This window comes from Nicotiana attenuata, chromosome 1 (assembly GCF_001879085.1).
Source record: "Nicotiana attenuata strain UT chromosome 1, NIATTr2, whole genome shotgun sequence".
Classification (NCBI taxonomy): domain Eukaryota; kingdom Viridiplantae; phylum Streptophyta; class Magnoliopsida; order Solanales; family Solanaceae; genus Nicotiana; species Nicotiana attenuata.
This window is the reverse complement of record NC_031989.1, coordinates 17,673,728-17,690,772: the sequence shown is the minus strand read 5'-3', so window position 1 is coordinate 17,690,772 and position 17,045 is coordinate 17,673,728. Positions and strand designations below refer to the sequence as shown.

The window sequence follows — 17,045 nt, the reverse complement described above, 5'->3', positions numbered from 1 at the left end:
TTACCTTAACGAAGTCTCTTGATTTCTCTCTTCAAAATCGCCCAAAAAGCTCCAAGGTCGAAGGCAACAATGGTGAAATAACCCAAAATCGTGAAATGAAATAACATATATGTTCTGCCCAGGCCTTTTCGCATCTGCGGCACAATACCCGCTTCTGCGGTACCGCATCTGCGGTCTTTCCTCCGCATCTGCGGAAATCACTTAACGGGCCAATTACCGCATCTGCGGTCCACTCGCCGCATCTGCGGCTCCGCAGGTGCGGTCCTTCTACAGCATCTGCGGTTTCTGACTGCTCCCTTCAAATCCGCATCTGCGGCCAACCCCTAGCATGCGACGCCGCACCTGCGGTCCCCAAATCGCAGGTGCGAAAATATCAGAAGCAGCAACTTCAGTAGCTGCAACATAATCCAACTTTCTCCGTTAACCACCCGAAATCACCCCGAGGCCCTCGGAACCTCAACCAAAAGCACAAACATATCCCAATACCTTATCCGAACTTGTTTCAATCATCAAAACACTTCAAACAATACTAAATCAACCAGAACACCTCGGATTCAAGCCTAAGTTTCTAAAAATCTTTTAAATTCCGCTTTTGATAAAAAACCACAACCAAACCACGTCCGAATGACCTGAAATTTTGCACACACATCCCAAATCACATAACGAAGCTACTGCGACTCTCGAAATTCCATTCCGACCCCTATATCAAAATCTCTCCTACCAACCGGAAATCGCCAAAATATCAACTTCGCCAATTCAAGCCTAAAACTACTCCGGACATCCAAAATCCATTCCGATCACACTCCTAAGTCATAAATCACCTCCCGAAGCTAACCGAACCATCGGAACTCACATCTGAGCCCTCTAACATATAAGTCAACATCCGGTTAACTTTTCCAACTTTAGCCTTCTTAAAAGAGACTAAGTGTCTCAAACTTCACCAAAACCAATGCGGATTCAATCCAACCATCCCGATACCTCAAAACACAGATGAACAAAGCAATAAGAAGCAGAAATGGGGGAAACGAAGCGGTAACTCATGAGACGACCGACCGGATCGTCACACTCCTCCATCTACAAGTACAACTAGTGCAGCTAGGCACCCCAGTGTAGGTTATGCTCTACGTCGTAGTTTTTGTAACGCTGCCTATGAGCAGCCACTCCCTGTAAAACTTTTTTAATTATAACATAAACTAATCGTTAAAACCAAAAGAAAAAACCTTCAAATTTTGATTAAACCTGTTTGGTAGGTTTCGAGTTAAACCTTTATTGAAATTTTACTTGGACGTCAAATTATGAATGAAGTGAAATTTTACGATATAAATGAGTTTAATTTTCCCCTTCTATGTTGTGAAACATCAATAGAACTAAGTTCATAATTGCTCGTTTAGCTTAACTTTACGAGCCAATGTTACACAATTTAAGAAAGATTGTATGATTAATACAGTACTATGTAGCTGGGTTTAACATTATTTCAGCTTCTTAAATTTTATTTCCTTTGTCGTGCAGTCAACCCTCTCTATAACAGCTTTATTTGTTCCGATAATTTTTACCTTTTATAGTGAATAGCTGTTATACACCTATAACAACATTTGACGTTTAAATATTTTTGGCTGTTATAGATAAAAAAAATTCAAAATTCAATTACTTTTTCTTTTTTAATGTTACATATAAAAGATAAGAAAATTATTCAAATTTAAATCTAAAAAAATATGCATATTTTCACTAGTTAAATATTGAAGAAAGCTAATACATTATTAATACATTCATAACCAAATGTATAAGAATACTCTAATGTAGACATTTTAAAGCTACCTAGAAAAATAAACTCTTTCAAGATTGATAGAAGAACTTTGTAATTGTAGTTGTTTTCATAGATTTTATTCTCTTACTAGTGACATAACGCTTGAATTAGCGAAGATTCATGTCTAAATTTTTAGCAAAAAGGTATCCAATAGCTTTCCCTTGAAGACAATCTAAGAGCATAACAGTTAAATTTTCTATCTATAAATAGTTTGGAATTTGTCCAATGGAAAAGATATCATGTGCAAATCTTCAAATCTTATATCTTATGCAAGATAGAAACTTTGTTAATCTTAATCATTCTATATGGTTATTATAGAGGGGTAATTTTACAAAAAACGTTCTGTTATAAATATGGTTGATGCTGTTATAAGTAAAAAGTTATCATAGAGAGGTAAAATATAACGTAAAAATTCGATTCTAAAAAAAAAATTAATATTTATAGTTAATGACTGTTATATGGAAATGTTGTTATATAAAGTTCCTACGATATTTCAAGTGCTTGCGTCCTTCCGTCTTGGGTAAGGAAAGGTGGTGGAAAGAAAGGGGGCTAAAATGATTGAATAATTGCTTGAAGTTCTCTTTTCTTGTTTTTTTCTAATCTTGTCTATTTTCATTTATCGGGTTTATGTGGGCACTAATTTGAGATTTTATTTCTTCTCAATTGACCATTTACTAGTGCGGCATAACTACAATGCACTTCATTCTAAAAAAAAAAAATTATTTAAAAACATTGTTTGCTTATAAAATAAGTATGATCATGTTTTGGGAAAATAAGACTTTAAAAAATTTCAAGTTCCCAAAAACTGGTTTAGGGCAGTTTTTGGGTGAAAATATTTCTTCAACTCACAAAACTTCAACTTTTCTTCAAATAATATGCATGTCCAAACACAACTTCAACTATCAAAAATTAGTTTTCAACGCAACTTCAAAAACTCTTTTTCCAAGTTTCAATTAAAGTCCAAACGCTAGCAAAGTAATTTTCATTTCCGCATAGAAACAAATTAATCCAGTGTAATTGCTAAAACATAAGGTGAACTATTTTTCGTCAAAATCTGACTGCTGACTACATGACGTGGCAGTCCGAGATGAAGGTGAATAGAAACTTCAGAAATGGATATAACCGCCCATTTGGGAAATGTACGATAAGCTTGTTTACCTCGAAAATATGAGTAACAATTAAATTTGATTTATGATTTTAAAGATATGTGATTTAGTTCAATACTAATTAATAACCAAGAAATCTAACGTATAAATGAAAGAAATAAGTAAAATCAAACCAGAGTGCAAGCCAGTCTCGACCTCGAGCTAAGGTGGCCTCGAGGTAGGTCAAGAACAATAAAGTTAAAGGACAATTCTGGTGAGCAATGAGCAAGAAAGTAAGAGAGTATATTCTTTTGCCACTGATTGATGATGGTTACAAATGATTGGGGTCCCCTTTATATAATAGGGGAACCCTAAATAAGGTACATTTCTATTTACAGTAGAGAATCTTATTGGGACAGCTGTCTAACCGCCTAGTACGGATTAGTACTACCTCGTACAAATCTATTTCGGAATTTACGCCATGATCTTGGGGACGTGGCAGGAATCTAGCTCATTCTGTTACAAACCCATAAGGGCATTATTTCGGGGTTGGTCACACTGGGCTCCAACGTTCCTCGAACACTTAGATCTTCGAGCCTCATGTTCTGCCCTCGGGCTCGAACTCGATCCATAGTGGGTCTATTCCTCGACGTGAGCCTTCTGTTCCTCGATGTGAGCCTTCGAGCCCACAAGATCGGGGGCACATGATTTTACCGTATACAGATAGTCCCCGCGTTTCTTAGAGTAAAGTGATTATAAGAAACGATTTGAACCTCGATTTTCTAGAGTCCCTGATGATGATGTCATTCCCGTAACGTAGGCGCTCAAAGTGACCGAAACGTCCCGTCGGTTCGTTCCCCCAAAACATTAAATGTTTCTCCAGTGATGGTCGGCCACTAGCGCCATTGAACCGTCGCCTCTCGCCTATAAATATAAGGTTTAAATCCTAGAGAAAGCTTTACTTCAATCTTCAAACCATCTCTAAGCTTTTTCTATATCTCCTCCTTTCCATCTCTTTTCTCTTATTTTCCTCTACTCCCGTTCCTTTTAGTGTTAGAAAATACCAAACTCCATCTATTTCCACTTCCTCTAACTCGAATCAATGGCGAAAATCTCAAAGACAGTTCCCCAAAAGGAGAAAGCTTCCTCCTCCTCTTCCCGGTAGGCCAAACTTGTGGCGCCGAACCTTCACGAGATCACGGTCGTCCCCTGCGTGATAAAGAAAGACTTCAACGTTGAAAATCCCCCGGCAATCCCAGGCCGATGTGAACATGTATCTCGATATATTAGTTCGATAACGAAGAAGCAACTCAAGGCCATGAAGAAAGACTGTGGCTGGGGGGACGAGGTCGTGGTACAGATCCCCGACCCCGAGGAGACATCACTACTCATGTGGAGGGGTTCTTAAGTGTTTACACTTACCCCTTCCCAGTGGGTCCCCTTGATCCAGTAGTGATTGACTTGTGCAAAAGATATGAAGTTACCCTCGGCCAGATCCATCCCTCTTTCTGGCGTATCATGATTATGTTGCGCTACTTCTCTAGCAAGGCCGAGGGATTAGAGTTTACCCTCAACCACCTCATTCGGCTGTATCGGCCTCAGCTTTTTCGAGGGTTGATCAAGCTTCAACGTCCATCAAGTAAAGCCATCTTTGCTAGCAATGACGAGGATAAGGACCGAGGTTGGATGAGCCGGTTCGTCCGAGTGAGGACCTCGGACGTCACCCTAAGGGAAAAAGGCCGTTCCCGGAGAAATGGAATCCTAATCGTAAGTGAAGTCCCTTTCCAAGTATCTTCTTATTCTCCATTCCTGCCTTTACCTTTTTTGCAGCTGAAGCTAGGATGCCCCATGCGATCCTTGACCTCGAGGACTGGGTCCGAAAACTGGCTGCAACCTCCTCGTATGACGAGCGCAAATGGCGTGACTTATCGAAGGGCAAATGGGAAGCCAAGCACCATGATTAGTTCTTCTCCCAGGTTTTTGATCCTTTCCTTTTATTGGAGATGTTATCTCACTTATGCCTATTTTCATTTATGCAGGTGATGTTTTATACTTCAATACCACACAAGAGGGGGGGGGGGGTGATTTGTGTGGTACCCAATTTTTGCTTAACTTGATTATAGAAGGACCTGGTTCTTCTATGTGTTCCAACTACTACTGTTTGCGGAATAATAAGTAAAGAAAATAAAGAACACAAAGATATTTACGTGGAAAACACCTGGATCAAAAGGTGAAAAAAACCACGACCTACTACTCAGTAGGATTTTCCCAAACTTCCACTAAAATCACTGAGCCAAAAACTGCATTTACAAAAACTCTTTTATAAACCTAGGATTAACTCTAATCCCGTTGTGGCACACAGCCTCAACTGCTGCGACAACTTCAAGTTAACTCTAACTTGAACACTCTAAATACCTAATACAATTGCTTCTATAAAAGCTGAAAGGTACAATGTAAAATCACCTACAACAATTGAACTAGAATAAAAGATAGACACTTGGAACTGGTTCTTCTATCTGGTTCAAGTAGCTTCAGGATTGCACGCTTGAATCACACATAAATTGCTTGCAAAATTGCCTCTCTATTTTGCTCTCAATTCACGTTTAACTTCTGCTTATGTGCATCACCTGTAAAAGAGAACAACACTGATATTTAAGGAGTTAGTCATAAGAGATTGACTAGGATACAGATGCTACTCTTCCATCGTGAAAGAGTTCTAGTTGATCTCATACTCTAACTCTTATCCTTTTCTTAAACCGTGTTCTCTTTGTATAAGGAATCTTTCTCCTTATCCAATATGCAACCTTTTCGATCATGATCAGGAGATATCAGTTCTGATAAGTAAGGCTTATTTCCTTCACGTACATCTCACATGTTTGGGTTGATCACTACTGTGCCTCACAAGATGGACCTGGTCCATGATTGAGTTCTTTTGTCAATCTTCAAAACTTCACTCTTACTTGGGCCAACAAATTCCCCCTTTTTGATGATGACAAACTCTGTGCTTTTTACTTGCTTAGGCCCTGTAAGAACTCAGCTCAACATCAATACATTATTAGAAATATTTTTCCTTTTTATCACTTATCATCAAGGACCAGGTACATTAGGTTATAAACATCACTGTTCAAAGTCTAAACATCACTTGTTTAAAGCACAACCTTTTCCCCTCTTTTGGCATCATCGAAAACTTTCATAAAAAAATGTGAGATAACCAGATTTTAAAGCTTACTCATGGCCGCTGGGGCTACTTCAAATGCAAACATGGATTAATCATCATAGATCAAGCTAAGAATTTCAACCATCAAAGAAATATAAACAAATAGTTAGAGCAAAAGACAGTGAATTTTATTGATGATTGATAAGATTCTACCACAAAGCATAAGAAGAAGTGAAAATACTGAAAACATGAGAAAAAGAAAAAAAAAGTCCGGAATTGGGTTACTGGTTGATCTACACTAGGCTAGGATTTAAGGCTTGGAAGAGGTAGGGGCTGGGTTATTTTCTTGGAGAAGTTTCAGCATGTCTTGAAGAATTCCATCATTCTTCTCCTTTTCCCTTGCAAGTTCAGTTCTGAGAACATCTCTCTNTAAGTAGTTTTAAAAGGTTAAGTAACTCTTATGTTTAGTCATGTTTTTGTACTGGTTTTGTTATAGTTGTCCCCTTTTTATAGAGTTGTATTGCCTCAAGGACACCTTCAACAACCACTGAAACTTGGTCAACAAGTGGTAGACATTAGCTGTTGGGCAATCAGGGACAGGGAAGGGTAATGATTCATTCTTAAGATCAGCATTCTAAGACCATATAATCTGGCAGAAAGGAGGGAAAGCACTGTCTTACTGGTTTTCCTGTTTCTTTCTTTTTATTTATTTATTTATTTACTTATTTGGATAAAAGATGCTGGTTCTCTATAGTTGGACCATAAGAATCCTTAGCTAGAATGGTTTTGTGAATTTTCTATCTCTAATTTCTCTTCTACCTAATCTCTGTCTATTCAGTTTGCTCTCAAGAAGTGGTGAGCTTGAGTAACCAGTGTTCTGTATAATGACATATTTATAAACACTCATAGTTTTACGTGTTACCTGCCTGGTAGAAAACACATTGATTTATTAAGTGGAACCATTGGATGATTGAATGCTAGTTGTAGAGAATCACACTTTTTCATGATGATTTTCCACTTTTTATACACATTTTGTATGCGGAAATTTCCCATTTTATTCAATAAATTAGTACCTTGTAAAAGGGAATAATAATTTAAAAGCTTGTGATTTTTGGTAGGTTGGGTAAGAGGATAATGGGCGACAGTGATAGCGAGGATCTAGATGATGATGACAGTGACGAAGACGAGGAAGAGAATGACAAATCCATTGTCATCGATAATGGGAATAATTCAGACTCCAATGGAGAAGCAGAGGGAAGTTTGGATTCTGTGACTGGCAAGAAAGTTGATGGTGTTGCATCTGAGAGCGGCCCCGAGGAAGAAAAGGATACTCCTCTGAAGAATCTTGAATCTGGTAAAGATGTCAACGTAGTTTCAGTTCAGCATGAAGGTGAAAGTCCGTCTACACTCACTCCGGACAATCAAGAAAGACCTGGACAGAATTGTGTTGCCTCTATTTTTGGCACTGATATTGCATCTGCAACTGAAAGTATTCAAACAGAAAAGGAAGTTTCTGGTAGTTCTGAGCCAATTGTTGTGGAAGCTAGCTCTGGTGAGAAAGAAAATGATGTTGCTGAAGCCAGCCATAGTTTAAGCCCTAAACTAGTTCCTCTGGAAGATGCAACCTCAAAGGATTCAGACTTGAAAAAGTCTTTCAATTTTGAGGAGTTTAGTTCAGCAGCAGAATTGGAGGTATGTATGCAGATTCTCTGATATTGTTGTGATATTGTAGACATCATATGATTCCATTGCGTAGAACATGTGTGTGGTTACATACATATCATTTAGGCCGTCCTCTGATTGCTACCAATTGGCTCTCATACTAGCTGGTTTTTTATCACATTGAAAATAACAGAGAGCTTGAACTTCTCTTATTTGTGGACGCTGGGTGACCCGCTCTCTGTTTTAGATTAGCTAAAAATTCCCTAATGTCCGCACAATGTGGGTAACTGTTTACTTGTTTACATTAGCCTAGCTGATGGGAGTAATAAATAGGATTGAGTCTCAGACCTTTTATATCCTGCAGGCTGCGGTGCAGGGCAACTTGAGACAATTGAGATAGAAATCTTTGAGAGAGTTGCTAAACATCTCATTTGTCATGGTCCATTCTCTTTGTTATTACCTTTTAGATGTTAGCTGAATCAGTGACATTGCTCTTCGGTGACTATAATATACTTTGTTAGGACTCAATTGGATGTTATAAAGGTTGCCGGAAAATGTGTTCCTGAGAAAATTGCTGTAAAATCAGAAAAAGAGAAGGGAAGTCATTCTCTAGAATTCTTTGTTTGAAAGGAAATGAGTCTTAAATGATAAGAAGACCATTTTCACTTACGACAAAAAACAAAAGCCCCCAGGGCCTAGCTCAAGTGGCAAAGGGTGGTGGATTTGTGTCTTAGGTCAAAGCCCCTACACCATGTAAGGCAAAGCCTGGTATTTAAGTGGAGAAGGGTAGGGGGGCGGGCCCATTATCCACCGAGTTTCGAAGGTTGCGGTTGGTAACAAAAACAAAAAAGGAGGGACTATTTTCCTTTTCTCTCATTTGCAGGACTTTGGAGGAAATCTTAAGTGGGGGGAATGTTTTAAGTGCTTTTCTAACAACTTTATTTCTATCAACATGAATAAAAAAATTGTACTCCCTCCGTTCCAATTTATGTGAACCTGTTTGACTGGGCACGGAGTTTAAGAAAAAATGAAGACTTTTGGAATTTGTGGTCCTAAACAAGTCAAAAAGGGCCCCAGAGTATTTGTGTGGTTATAAAAGCTTCTCATTAAGGGTAGAATTGTAAGTTTAAGCTAAATTGTTTCCAAATTTAGAAAGGGGTCATTCTTTTTGGAACGGACCAAAAAGGAAATAGGTTCACATAAACTGGAACGGAGGGAGTAACAATTAACTTCCGGTACTTTGCTGTTGCTTTCCACCCAATTGAATGCTACCTATGTGCCTTGTTGCAAGTAAGTTTGTGTTTTAAGGGGAATAAGGTTGTGCGGATGTTGGGCGTCTGTTGTTTTGGGCAACTCTTGTGTTAAGGCATTGCTTGGTTTCTGACTTTCTGCAGTGAGTCTTTACTTGGACAAGAGTATGGAGGTCTCTGACACTAAGCATTTCCTGTCAATCTGACTTGAAGAGTGCAAGGGTTATCTGTTTTTTGACATGAATGCATTTGGCATATAATTAGTTGCTATATTAATGGAAAGTGTATCATGATTTTGGTCATTGGAGATATTCTATTATCTGTTTGGTTCCTCATCACCAGTGATGCTTGTCTTGGTGTTAATTGTAAATGTAGCTGTCGTGTCGCTCTCGTTTATAGTTTTATTGTACCTTATTAATGTTTTTTGATTTGGTTTTATGTTAGGCCCTTGGTATGGAGAGGTTAAAATCAGAACTTCAAGTGCGTGGACTGAAGTGTGGGGGCACTCTGCAAGAACGTGCAGCCAGGCTTTTCCTACTCAAAACCACACCTTTGGAGATGCTTCCAAAGAAGTTGCTCGCTAAGAAATAATTGTGTGCTCGTTTGTTTTTCTTTTGAGAAGCTGGTTGTAACTTTTAAACCCAAATGCTTAAGGGAAGTGTCAGCTTATTCTCTGTTCGACGTACCATGTAGAATTGTAGATATGAGTGTATTTTACTGGGTTCCAGAACATGTTCCGAGAACGATTAATAGTAGTTTGCATTTTCAGAGTTATAAAATATGACAAATGTTGATGTTGTTTCGATATTTGTGAATTCAACGCCGTATATGCATGACTGCATGATTCGTTTTACTAATACTAGAAGCTTAGTACTGGTTTTTAAACGAATACTACAAGTACTACATTAAGAATCATAATAAGTTACGGTCTCCTATGGATAGTCTTTGGTTACATTCACATTTTTGTTATGTCCATCTTTAGAAGGCATTTTTCCCTCTAGTTTCCCAATTCGTTTGAAAGTGGAAATATTAACTAAAAACTTCGAAATAGAAATTAAAAGGATTGAATCAACCTAGATTGAAAACATAATCATTGTGGTAAGATGTAGGCAGGCAAGTTAGTTACATCAATTTTCACACTTGTCCGTAGCTCTCAATCTAATCATTGTGATAAGATGTAGCTCTCATAACTCTCAATTTGGAGCATCATATAGATATATCTTTAATCTTGAGGTAGTTGATTTCGCCCACAAAAAATTCCCCTGAATCAGGGAGATGAAGAGTTGCTGCCTTGCTTTGGATTATCACACCAAAATCACCATAAAAGAAGTATACATTAGTGCTCCTCAAATCCAAATAAATTGTAGTTGGTTGTAGTAACTTAACGAATCCATTGTATTCATTTTTCTTTACTGTTCATCATAGTTTGACTATTTTTACGCCAATCATCTGTCTATTGCTAATCCCTTTACTCTAAACTAGGGGCCAGGTATATGTTGTGAATCTAATATAGACAGAGTTCATTATACATCAAATATGCTCTCATGTTGATCGGAAAGCATCAGTAAGGGAGAAAAACTCACAACTTGGAGAGGACGTGAATGCAGGATTTGGACTCAATAGTCCAGAGTAACTACTATATACTATATAGTATATATGAAGAGCACAAGATCATGAATGAAGAGAATTTCTACAAACAGGACAAGTGCTATTCATTTTCAACCATTTATCAACACATTCAGCATGGAAGCAATGTTCACATTCAGGTATGCATCTCAGTGTTTCTCCAGCACTATACTCAGCTAAGCATATTGAGCAAGTTATAGCATTAATTCCCGGAAGGTGCCGGCTTTCACCAAAAACCACTTTCGGGTAGGACTGAACCGTGGATTCATCAAGCCCTGCTATCACATTCATTGGCATTGGTGCTAACCTTGCCATAGCGGCTGCAGCAGCAGCGGCCGTGACTTGGCGGTGATGCCTTAGTTCGAGAAAAATTCGACATGTTACGCAGATTAAACAGAGGAGGGATGGTAGAATGAGGGACACACCTACGAATATGATCAAGATTGCTTCTTGACGTGAAGTCTTATCTGTCAAATCATGAAAATGATCATATATCCAACGTAAAATCAATAATTAGCTATCACATAACTTTATGCCAATTACATATATAAAATTTGTTATATGCATGTGTGAAAAAGTATAATAAAGAGTTAAAGCACAAATGAAAGCCTAAACCTTACGACTATTCATCTAATTAACATTTCGTGTACGCAAATGCGTTGGTGTGATAGCTACACAAGGCACACCAAAACATTTAGCTACGTTCTCTATGCACTTATAGCAGTATTAAAATATTTACATTATTAGATCACTTAAAAGGTAACTGAAGGTAATTTTGTATAATCCATCGATTAGCGAGTTGAAAGAAATAGTAAGTAACATGTTATAAAAAGTCAAAAGCTTCACCTGTTCTTGGGACATTGAGATGAGTGGTTTCTCCACTTGTTGTCATGTTACTATCTCTATATTTGTCAAGATGAACATCCCATGATAGTCTAAGATCTCCATGAAAATCAGATAACAAGAAGAAGGTGTAGTTCTGAGAAGAAGAAGCCGAAATCGGAGAAGAAGGAAGGTGAAAATGTAGGAGCTTTCTTGGAAGACAATTAGAGGGATGTTGGAGTTTTATTTCTTTAGTGGAATAGTTGATTTCTAGTACAAGAAAATCTCCTGAATAAGGAATATTGAGTAGTGCATTGCCTTGATCAGTACACCTTAGGAAAAAACAATTATTATAACCTGGATTTTGATCTTGATGTTTTTGGGATTGTAGTTGGAAAGGGTACCTAATGGTGAGATTCCCACAAATGGAAATGTTTGAAGAGAAATATGTTGTAGAACTACTAAGGGCAAAATGATGGAGAAAAAGAAAGAAGAAGAGACTCAGAGTGCCCATAGGTCTCCTCTATGATGATTTTGACTTTTTGGTGAAGAGAGAGAAGGAATTAAGTTCAATAGTGATTTAACATAGTAGTATATCTCAACAAATAACAAAAAAACATAGTAGTATATATGCCTAAAGTATTATGTTTAGTGTCTCATGGGTCATTAAGGAGAATCAAGAAAGAAAAAATTCTTGATTATCAAAACGTACGTGCAAAGCATAAAGTGAAAAGACATGTCTCGTATAAGTGAATTTTGAAAATTAGAGTTGTGTTTGGATATGAATATAATTTTGGATTGTTTGAATTTTGTGAGTGATCTAAGTGAAAATTTTGAAAAACAGCTTTTTAGAGTTTTTCAAAATTTCGAAAAATTTCAAAATTCATCTTCAAGTGAAAATTGGAAATTTTATGGTCAAACACTGATTTTGAAAAAAATGAAATTTTTCGAAAAAAAAGTAAAAACTCTCATGGCCAAACGGGCTCTAAGTATCAAGCAAGAGAAAGAAAGAATCAAGCTTATCATTTTGCAGAAGAGGAGAAGACTTTTGGCAATTTATTGTTTAAAGTAGGAAAATCAACTAAGAGTATATAATTTGAAGAAATGCAAGGGTCACTGTCCCTTGAGCTTCAAGAAAAAACTCTACATTATCAAACTTAGCGAAGAATAAAAAAAAGGAACAAAAAGACACTCCTAAAACCTGGCCTGATACATAATACATTGAGCGTGTCAGAGGGGAAATTAATTATTTCCGGCTTGAAAATGACTAATACAATTGATTTTTCTTTCTTTTTCATAGTTAACAAGTTGGAAAGCTTCAACTCAATGATAATAAAAAAACAGGTTACTGAGATGTGAACTAGTAAACACTATTATCTATCGGGACTGTACACACTAATATTTGATTAGAGTTGAAGAAACCAAAGCTAATAGAAGAATACGAATCACTAATTAACATCTGCTTTACATATGATCTAACTATTAATGTTGGCTTTGCACTTGGAACTCTCGCGTTTGCTAAAGCTTGATTATTTTGATCATAACACATAATATTAAGGGATAGCAAAACAAGACGCGGTTAAGGAATTTAAGAATTTAGTCCAAATATAAAGTTATCCAATTAATATAAGTAATAGATTCCTTCTTGAGTAAATTCCACATTACCCCTTAATCTTTTAGGGTAGGAAATGATACCCTCTTTTCACCTTTTGAAAGGGAAAGGGAAAGGGAATTCCCTTTGACCCAAAACCAACCAAAGAAGTAAAAAAATCCTTGTCGGAATTGATAAAATGTCATTTTTTCCTCCAGTATGATTACGTAATATGATTAGTTTTTTCCTCCAAAAAAAAAAACTAATATAGATAAGCATATTGTCATCAGGGGCGGACCCACATGGTGTCATACGGGTTCAAATGAACCCGCTTCTTCAAAAAATCTTAATATTTTATATAGGCTAACCGTATGAGAAATGGTCATATAAGCTAAATTGGCTTGAAACATGATAGTCTTGTGGTCCAACGGTCTTGCGGGTTCAAATTTTCCTAAAGTTCAGGTGTTCGAACTCGTCTCTGCTCTTCCGTGCTTTTTTATCTGTTACGTGCACTACAAGAAAAATGGCCTTTAAGTAAGGGAATTCTGGTCCCTAAAGGTTGAAATCTAGTCCTAAAAGGGTAAATTACGAAGGGAAAAGGCTGGTCGTAACCCGTCGTAATAGCCTCCGATGCTAAATGTCAATAACAACGGGTCTTAATACCTGGTCGTTAAATCAGTTTAGAGACGGACAAAAAATCTAGTCGTTAAATACTTTTAAAGACTACATTTCTCGTCCCTAATAGACGATGAAAGAAATATATATTCCCGTCGTGGAATCTTTGTAGCGACGAACTGTAACTGGTCCTAAATTATCTTTTAGAGACGAACAAAAAACCTGGTCGTGAATAACTTTTAGAGATTACATTTCTCGTCCCTAATAGACAATGAAAAATATATATATTCCCATCGTTAGATCGTTTTAGCGACTAACTGTAATTAGTCCTAAATTATCTTTTAGAGACAGACAAAAAACCTGGTCGTCATTCCCATCGTTACCATTTTCGCGACCAACCTTTAACTGGTTCTAGATTATGTTTAGAGACAACGTCACTATTTAAATTAATTTTGTAATTTAGCGATCGTATTCATGGTCTCTTAATAACCATGAGTAGTCCTAAAAGCTCAATGCCACAAAAAGTAATTTTTATCAATAAATATCAAATTATTATTGAAAAATCTAGATATAAAAAGATAAGATATCAAATTCAAATCCCATGATGACGTTACTTTCTATGTTTTCCCAACACCTCAACAAAAAAAACATAGCTATCATCCTGAGCTAGACTATGATATCAAGTTTTGCATAACATTTTTAGCAAAATAATAATGAGCTTGAGCATCTTCTAAACTTGAATCTTGACTTGTAGCTTCAGTCTTCAAAACCTGTAAGTACAAAAGATTGAAAAAATGATAAATAACTATTGATAAAATAACATATATAATTTTAAATGAGAAATAGTTAAATCGCTTACCCCAAAAGCAGTCTAAATTCACCAGGTGTTGTCCAACAACATCAACAAGGCTACAAGAATATAAGAAAAACTAATTAGAAAAGCTTTGGGATGGTTAATCGTACTTTGGTTCGATAAATCCCGTTACGGTAATTCGAGATTTACCATTCAAGATACGAACTATTATGAACAGACAACAACATCACTAGGCTAATTTCTAGCTTGACAAAAGAAACCTATGATGTAGGGGTGATCGAGGACTTTATTGTTGAGATTGAGAGCGACAACTATAACCTACAAGTGGCTAAGGTGTAAGTAAAAGCTATGAAATGCTTCCGACAAACACAGGGAGAACAGAATGTTGGCAGATCATCTAAGCTTTAACGACAGAGAAGTCATTCATTCAATCAAACATTCTGCGATTATGCCGGGCCAAAACTAATTGACACAGAGAGCCACTGTTCACATAATTCAAATAATTATTAAACCAGCATGGCTGACATGAAAGAGTAAAAAAATACAGAGTGTTTCAAAAGAATAAACTTTTGCTGGTTAAACTAGCACAATTCAGGTAAACACAAAAATTATGAAGAGGCAAAAAGATAGGAAAATCATATTAAAAAATGTATAAAAAGGCCAAAAAGACTTTTACTGCAGTGTTTAAAAATTAAACTAAATAAAGATAAAAGATAAGAAAAATATTACGATGCACACTACTTGTTACGATCAGATGAACATAACTGATTCAACTCTAAGGTCGCACTTTCTAGTCGACTCGGCTCCTCTATTTTCAGTTAATACATTGCAATATACAATCAGATGACACTTAGATAAATGAATGCCTGGCGAGAAATCCTAAAATTTCCGGCTTTACTACTAACAGGGCCAACTCACTTTTGTTTGACACAGAAAATACGCGTATTGGTAATGAAACTACTGAAGTCACTGAAAAAATCACAGGGAAAAAAAAGCATAGAATTCTCCACCAATTAAATTAAAAAAACAGAGGAAAGGAAGCATGGATAACTGAAACATAAATATTAAATGAAAAAGAAAGGTCATGAGTCAAAGAAAAAGATCATAGAAAATACAAATATTATTGAATTATCATAACTGAAACATAAATCTTAAATACAAATTGCAATTACTACGTCTTAATCTTGAACTAGTTTAATTAGCTTTTCCAATCCAAAATATCAATTCCACTCCATTTGAACCCCTCCTATTCCAATATTCAACTAGTTTGGTTGGACAATTTAACATAATAGAAAGAAATATGCAGACCCATTAAGGAACAATATAAACTATACACAAATTTAAAGAAGATCAGAAGTAAAACAAAATAAATAATAACCCATAAAGCTCAAAGAAATTTTTATTTTGCTAGATGACAGAATAACAGACACCCATAATTATTTTTAGTTAACATCTTACAAGCTCAATTATGTAGCTGAAACCAACATATCAAGCCTTTGAGACCTAATTTCCAACAAATTAAATAGGGCAATTGAAAAACAATTTTAGAATATGAGTAATAGCAATAAATCTTGAAAACTCAACATATAAAAGGCATATAGCTCATGTACACAAGAGAAAATAAATCAGCATGCTCAACAAAACTCAGGAAAAGTAAACTGCACAAAAATATTCACAATGTCAGTAGTATAAACCTTCAGAAACAGCACCCAACAATCAGTTTATAGAAGAAATCCCAAACAACAAACTTGAGCAAACAACAGTAAAAATTATAGCAGCCCAAATATCCTCAAGATTAATCCCTCACGCTACAAACTTTAATACACTTCAGAAAATTAAATTATTAAATCAGGAATCCCAACCCAATAATCTTACTGATTATATAAACGGAAAAATACCAATTTTTTAATGTTAGAGAAGAAGAAGAAGAAGAAGAACTGCAATCAGCGAAATCAGAACGCATAGAGAAGAAAAAGAGAAACTTGAAAGAGGAGGCATACCTTGAACTCTCAAAGGAGGAGATGGAAACTAGGGCAGATGATCAGTTGATCGATTTCGCACACGACCAGACGAGCGATACCGGCTCTAACGCTAGCTAGACGGAGATTAGGGCAGAGGATTTTATGCGGTACTATGTTTTGAGAATACAGAGGTTTAATTTTGTTTTTAGAACCTTTTACTTTTTAGTTTTGGCGCCTAATTTTTAGAAAATAATAGTTTTTTAATATTTTGGTATTAGATTTGGCGGCACTCTCTCACACTCAAGGCCTCTCAATTATAATTTGGGACCAGTTACTATTTTTTTTAGGGACGAGATTTATTACCTTCGCAATAAAATAAAGCATTAAGAACCGCAATATTATCTCGTCCCAATACATATATTATTAGCGACGGGATTATTAACTCGTCCCTAAAAGTTGGTCTTAAATAAGGCTTTTTCTTGTAGTGGTGTGTTTGTGATAGATCTTAAATACTCTTGCCTTATGTTTTAATGATCTAACAAACTTACTGTTGAGAACCAGATAGGGAACCTGACCTACTTGAATTGCTGCAAGCTTTAACGGATTCCAGCTAAAGGTAAACTGCTACAGCTTCAGGAGCTAGGAACCAACACAAGGA

General features: G+C 36.4%; 2 protein-coding genes across 2 annotated transcripts; one reads left to right on the top strand and one right to left on the bottom strand.

Annotated features, from left to right (window-relative positions):
* On the top strand, positions 7,166 to 9,763 carry LOC109210010 (protein SDE2 homolog). Its single transcript, XM_019373410.1, has 2 exons — positions 7,166 to 7,738; positions 9,403 to 9,763. Exons 1-2 carry the CDS (start codon positions 7,181 to 7,183, stop codon positions 9,547 to 9,549), a joined length of 705 nt encoding a protein of 234 aa, XP_019228955.1. The 5' UTR covers positions 7,166 to 7,180; the 3' UTR covers positions 9,550 to 9,763.
* LOC109240182 (putative RING-H2 finger protein ATL21A) lies at positions 10,333 to 12,163 on the bottom strand. Its single transcript, XM_019406821.1, has 2 exons — positions 11,431 to 12,163; positions 10,333 to 11,051 (listed from the first exon to the last, which is right to left on the bottom strand). The coding sequence occupies exons 1-2, from the start codon at positions 11,918 to 11,920 to the stop codon at positions 10,630 to 10,632; spliced, it is 912 nt and encodes a 303-aa protein (XP_019262366.1). The 5' UTR covers positions 11,921 to 12,163; the 3' UTR covers positions 10,333 to 10,629.

Bases quoted from the DNA above. Each gene is read 5' to 3' on its own strand.
- LOC109210010 (XM_019373410.1), top strand. From the start codon at position 7,181: ATGGGCGACAGTGATAGCGAGGATCTAGATGATGATGACAGTGACGAA. The intron at 7,739-9,402 runs GTATGTATGCAG...GTTTTATGTTAG, and splicing joins GTTCAGCAGCAGAATTGGAG to GCCCTTGGTATGGAGAGGTT.
- LOC109240182 (XM_019406821.1), bottom strand. From the start codon at position 11,920: ATGGGCACTCTGAGTCTCTTCTTCTTTCTTTTTCTCCATCATTTTGCC. The intron at 11,052-11,430 runs GTGAAGCTTTTG...ATGATTTGACAG, and splicing joins TCTCAATGTCCCAAGAACAG to ATAAGACTTCACGTCAAGAA.